Source organism: Pterocles gutturalis, unplaced genomic scaffold (genome assembly GCF_000699245.1).
Source record: "Pterocles gutturalis isolate BGI_N339 unplaced genomic scaffold, ASM69924v1 scaffold31022, whole genome shotgun sequence".
Taxonomy (NCBI): Eukaryota; Metazoa; Chordata; class Aves; order Pterocliformes; family Pteroclidae; genus Pterocles; species Pterocles gutturalis.
Window position 1 is genome coordinate 1 of NW_010111163.1, and position 6,242 is coordinate 6,242.

The following is a 6,242-nucleotide window of genomic DNA, read 5'->3' on the forward strand; positions in this document are numbered from 1 at the left end:
CAGGGAAATGCTTGTCCTCAGGTGTCCTGGAGAGGGCCCTTCTGTGGGACCACTGCCCCCAACGTCCCCTACTACCTCGTGGCTTTCCAGTCCTCCTCCAGGGACCCGACGGCTTCGCGCAGCAGCCACATGGTGGTCAGCGTCTCCTTCCCGCCTGCATCCACAAAGCACTGCCCCGCAAAGGCAGTGGTGGCATCTGGAGGAAGTGCTTGGTGGGAGGTCAGTGGCAATGGCACCCAGGCTCACTGGCTGCTTCCCCTCCCTGGGCACCTGCCCTTCCCCAGCAGCTCCCTTGGTGCAGCACCGCATCCCCCGTGCCCTGACAGGGTCCAGACCCGCCAGGGGCACCTCGGGCTGCCCGGAAGGGATGGGTGAGGAGGGTCCATCCTGTGTGAGCCCGGCATTGCCCATTGTCCCCACACCAGGCAGGCACCACCGCCTCCCTCTGCCTAGCTGCACCAAAGCATCACCCAGCAGACTTTCCAGCAGAGGAAAAATCCTCCTGGCTACCTGCCAGTGCCCGTGTGGTGCTGACCCTGGGTGGCCCAGAACTTACTGGAGAACTTGTCCCAGCGCACAGTGAAAGCGAAGGTGGGCCAGCCCCCCTCACCAGGCTGCTGCTGGGCACCCTGCAGGGGGGAGACGTGGGCGCAGCTGCTGGTGAGGGTGACCCGTGTGAGGTATTTCCCCTGGAAGTGTCCGTTGTTCCTCACCGCCGAAATCTCCATCAGCGAGTCCTGCTCGTTCCTCCATAGCCCGCTGAGCTGGCACTGAAGGGACACAGCCATGGGGCCTTCTGCCCCTGCTCATGGTGTAGAGGGGAACCCCATCCCTCCCAACGCCCCAAGGCTGGAGCCACAGCCCTGCTGCGAGTGTGTCTCCACGTCACAGCTCTCCCTGTCCTCAGTTTGGGGAAATGCTCCCCCAAGTGCTGCTGGCTGCTGAGCAGGTGATGCAGCAAGGCCAGCACATCCCAGCCTGTCAGCATGCATGGTGTCCCCTGACACAGACCCCATGGGAGAGGATGCCCTGTGCATTGTACCCCTGGGCACAGACCCCGTGGGCAGGGATGCCCAATGCATGGTGCCTCAGGCACAGATCCTGTGGGAGGGCACACCCTCTGCACAGTATCCCCAGCCACAGACCCTGTGGAAAGAGATGCCTCATGCCTGGTAACCCTGGGTACAGACCCGGCAGGAGGGGTGCCCCATGCATGTTGTCCCTGTGGGAGCAAAGCTTTGTGGAGATGGTGACTGAGTAGCTGGGGGTGACCCAGAGATACCCTGCCCATTGCCTGGAGTATGCACTTGCAAAGCTTGAGAGACTATTTAAGAGAGGACTCCCCGGCTGCCCACGCTGCATCCCGGTTCTATGTCTGCCACATCCCCACCACTACCCATCCCCATACCTTCCTCTCTGCAGGGGCAACGCATGCCACCAGGGCCAGGGCAAGCATGAGGGCGAAAGCACTGCTCCCCATGACTGCGAGACTGTGAAGCACCAGCTGCGGCTCCCTCCCAGCCCCACACCCCAGCCCCCTTTATAGGGCTGTAACCGGAGCCCCACAGGCACGGCAGGGGCCAGGGTGGCAGCCACGAGGTGGGTGGCCAGGTGGCAAGGTGCCTGGGACAGGCGAGGCGAGGTGAAGAGGTCTGTGTGACCTGGGCAGCACTGGAGGAACGTGGGGATGAGCACAGCTACGCAGAGAGGCAGGGGCACAGGGATGGTTGGCACATCCACTATGCAAAAAGCTCTGCTAGCCCGTTCTGTGCTCTGCAACGCAGTCCTTGGGGTGGGCACAGACTGGCAGTGTCCCACTGCCACCGTGCCAATGCTGCCGTCCAAGCGCAGCACTGCAGCAAGCACAGCCCAAACAGCTCTTCTCCGCTGCACTGAAGGGTTGTGTGTCTGCCCAGAGGAGTTTGTCCTCGTGGCAGTCCCCTCCCGCATTACAAGTTTCTGCTGCTGTTTCTAAGCTATTTTTTCTCCTGGCTGTGCTGGGCTTTCCCTGTGTCTGGGAGCTGTGACTGTCACTGTAGAGGGAGCTCTTGGGCAGCCTGGAATCAATCCCTCTTGTCAGTGCAGAAGGGCTCTTCTGGAAAATAGGTAAATACCACAATTTGCTTGCCCCCGTGGGAGGCGATGCCCTGTGCACAGTGCCCCCATGCACAGACCCCATGGGAGGCAATGCCACGTGCATGGTGCATGGTGCTTTAAGGCTGGGCAGGGTACAGGTCCGCAGCAGAGCCCTGTCTGAGCTCTCCAAAGGGGTCCCTAGTGGTATGAGATTGTACTGAGGATGCGCAGGTGGCCAGGGGTGCTGGCACTGCCTGGTTCTTTGCGCAGGGACACTGCACAGCCACCTCCTCTAAGATACCTCTCCAACCAGGGGAATGTGCCACAGAAGAGCATCAAGGAGAGTGCAGGGAGGGCAGGGCAGGGCAGGGGGGCTGGGAAAGGAGACACACCTGAAAAGCTTCATTTGACAGTGAAGCCAAAGGTGGGCTGGCTCTTCTGGTTCATGCAGTGCTGGGGACCCTGCAGCAGTGACGCCTGGATCTCATTCGTGGTGGCTGTCACAGCCATGTGGTAGGAGCCGAAGAAGTCACCTTTTCCATTCACAGCTGCAATGGTCATGCTGGAGCCCAGGCCCTTGATCTAGCACCTGGTCAGCACACACTGGAGCGGAGGGGACTCGGCACTGGTGCTGTGGCACAGGCCGGGTGTGGGCACCCCGGGGAGCCATGGAGGAGAAGCTGGACAAGCCACATGTCCCCTGTCCACCCAAGGGGATGTACTGCCCAGTCTGACGAGCTCCATGGGCTGTGGAGGCCGATCCAATCTGGGAGGATGCCCCTGCTCCCAGCCAGTCCCAGAAGGGGCTGGGGACTTGGCTGAGGAGCTCTTCCATCTTCCCAGGGTGACAGTCTGTGCTTGGCAAGGCTGCAGCCAGAGCTGGGCCAAGGAGGGAGGTGGAGGAGCAGAGCAGGGTGTGCAGTCCCATCCAGGGGGCTGTCAGGAGTGATGACCACATGAACACAGCTGTTGCAGATGAAATATCTCGCACGGTTATGGCTTAGCAGCAATTTCAAATTTATTAACAGTGTGAGATAAATCAAGGGTTTTAGCAGCATTTAGTGATTGATTAATTTAAAGATTAACAATGCAATTCAGGAAAAATACATTATGGTTATAATAGCAACCTAATTACAGATTTGAGAATGGCGAGATCCACACTAACTTATTACAAGGTATCCCTAATAGATATATAGAAACACAACGCATGCAAAACACAGAAGCAGACAGACAAACTATCAAACACTGCAGAAATACTTGGATCCATTGAAAGGACAGGGGAGCTAGTGTATAGTCAGAAGGTTCTCTCTTCTTCCTCTATAGAGAGGTAGATAGAGGAGACTAACCTACAGATAAAAGTTCTTCTTCCTTCTCGGGTTTAGAGCAAATACTCACAATGCTCCAGCATTCTCCAGTGGATGATAACTGAGTCTCGAGAAGTAGAACTTCACCCTGGCCCTTTGTTGGCTTCGCTGGCAGATGGTCCTCAGACCTCTTTGGTCCTGAGCAGTGTCCCAGCTCAAGCGAGGTGCTGGCCACAGCCTGCTGCGACCCAGGGGGGCTCAAAGTGTCTCCCTCAGGGTTGCTACTTGTAGGGTCTGAGTTAGCTGACTTTTGTCAGGTACTTTTCCATTTCGGCCCACTTTGGATGATGTCGTGTTCTGGTGTGTTACACCAGTTACCAAAGTGTATGATCCCCCTTAGGCACAGATCCAGGTACTGGGGTGCAAGGTTGTCATGAGGTGATTGACTGTTACTATCGTTCAAAGCAAGAGCCGGGTACACGGGGGGGTACCTCAATGCTCGGTTTCACTGCCATAATGAGGAGCAGGAACCAGGGACACCAAGGAGGCAACATGACCTTTGGGTTCACATCTTCACAGGTCATTCCTGAACCACCTGTGTTGGGATATGATTCCTCTCAGGACGGGAGGAATCACACCAGGCACTGAGTGACTTGGGAGAGGGAGGGTTGCACCCTCCCTGACTAAGGTCAATTTACTGCATCCGTAGAGTGGCAGTGTGGTTGCCTCTTGCCTCTGTGCCTATAAACAGAGAATGCTGTAATCCAATTACAGTTTTGAGGGAAATTGTGTGTTAGGCTATTCTCTATAAGTTAATTAAAGTTTCATTAATGTGACTAGGTGATATCATGTATATGAGGAAACATATATGTGGGGAAATTTTTGCAGTAGTGTAACTTATTTAGCTACCCTGCAAACTTTAATATATAAAACTGTGTCTGACAGTAAGCCTAAGACAGTAATTAATACCCATTAAAATTACAAGAGGATGCAGCATCAGGTTCAGTGTCCTGGTTGCTGTTGGTGACTATCCAAAGAGGACTTCCCACCATCAGTGCTCTCCATCCTTTTTGATTCTTTCCATTACTTTGAGGTATTTTCTTGACATCATGATGGACAGTGATAAGAGTTTTTTGTCCATTTTCTCAAGCTTGTTGTAGCAGGTTAATTAAGTCAGGATGGTGAAGAAGCTATTTGTTTGACTGGACTTAGATTCATTCCAATGGGTATTGGTTGTGGCTCACAATACAGGATGTAATCAAAAGACAAATCATCATGAGTAGTTACTGGCACAGATAAATCAAAATTGGCGATGATTAGTTATGCAAGAAGGATAAGGAATCGTCCCCATCTTCAGGGAAGGTGTGTTGGCAACATCATTGGTATTGTTCCTGGAAAGAGGAAACAACACAAATCTTGATGAGGTCTTTCCAGATGGGTTCCCCCTTAGTGGTTGAACTTGTTTAACTGCTCAGACTAAGGATAAAAGTTCCATTCCCAGTCTGTTCTGTTTCTTTAAATGCAGTTGAGCTGAACAGTAAAGGCTTCTTTGGTCCATCAGGACCAATTTAGAAAGTTTACATTAATTGTTGAAATTCTTTTCTAGGTTGGGGCGTTTGTGAATGTTCTGTTTTGTTCAAAGTGTCCAGTGGAATTGCTGCGCTTCCAGCAATCGACCAGGTGTCCAGAAATTTAACATCTTTGCTTGGTCACTGACATTTTTTAGGTGGGGTCTCAGTTCCTGCTTTATGTGGTGCTTACCACACTCCTGCTGCTGCTTCTCCCACCTTTTCAGGGGAATTTCCTCCAATTAGAACATAATCTATGTACTGACACAATTTTACCTCCTCAGGGAGTGAAACGGTTTATAAAAATTCAGCAAGTGCAGCATGGGCAATTGTAAGTGAATGTTTATACCCTTGTGGGAGTCTTAAAGGTGTACTGTATACCTTCCCAAGTAAAAGCATATTTGTCTTTATCATCCTCTGGTAAGGGGGACCATAAATAACATATTTCTCATATCTGGCACTGACACCCATGGGTGTGCAGCTGATTGTGGTGTGGCTGTTGAAGCAGCAATATTGGGGTCTGCAGTGGTTAGCAGAGCTGCGTTGGCATTTAAGTGCCAATAATCAATTGTTAAACACCATCTCCCATCTGTCTTTTTGACTGGCCAAACTGGTGAATTGTATGGGGAGTGGTTTCTGGAAATAGTGTGCTGCTTTTTCAAGTTTGCTATTACTTCAGAAATTCCGGTTTGTGTCATAGCAGAAACCGGATACTGCAGGACATTGGTAATTTTTGAATCAGGGAGTACAGGGGCTGTGCGGAGAACACGTCCTGTAGTCTCCTGATTTCCATCAGGGTTAGGGTCGGCATTTGAACCAAAAGACCGCACACTGTTGTCCGGCAGGTGTCAAGTTCATCCGTTCAAAACACCAAACCCCAAAATATTTTAATGGTGATCCTAACTGCAAAGTGTTGATGACAGCTGGGCTTGTTTAGCTTGGAGAAGAGAAGGCTCTTAGAAGACCTCATTGCGGCCTTACAGTACTTGAAGGGAGCCTATAAACAGGAGGGGGAGCGACTGTTTACAGGGATTGATAGTGACAGGACAAGGGGGAATGGTTTTAAACTAAGAGAGGGGCGATTTAGGTTAGCTATTAGGAGGAAATTTTTCACTCAGGGGGTGGTGAGGCACTGGAACAGGTTGCCCGGAGAAGTTGTGGATGCCCCATCCCTGGAGGCACTTCGGTAATTTTAGCTCTTTGCTGTCCAGGTTGCACACCCAGCTTCTTAGCATCCTGTTGCACTAGTATTGACTTTTGTGTTCCCATATTGTGGTGGGTTAGCCCTTGGCTC

At 52.3% G+C, this 6,242-nt stretch overlaps 1 protein-coding gene across 1 annotated transcript; it reads right to left on the reverse strand.

Moving 5' to 3' along the window:
* Positions 1-75: 75 nt before the first annotated feature.
* Positions 76-1,480, reverse strand: LOC104459952 (avidin-like; the record flags this gene model as incomplete). Its single annotated transcript, XM_010073659.1, has 3 exons — positions 1,409-1,480; positions 557-770; positions 76-196 (listed from the first exon to the last, which is right to left on the reverse strand). Coding segments are annotated over exons 1-3 (407 nt in total), but the record flags the coding sequence as incomplete, so codon positions are not given.
* Between the last annotated feature and the right edge of the window lie 4,762 nt (positions 1,481-6,242).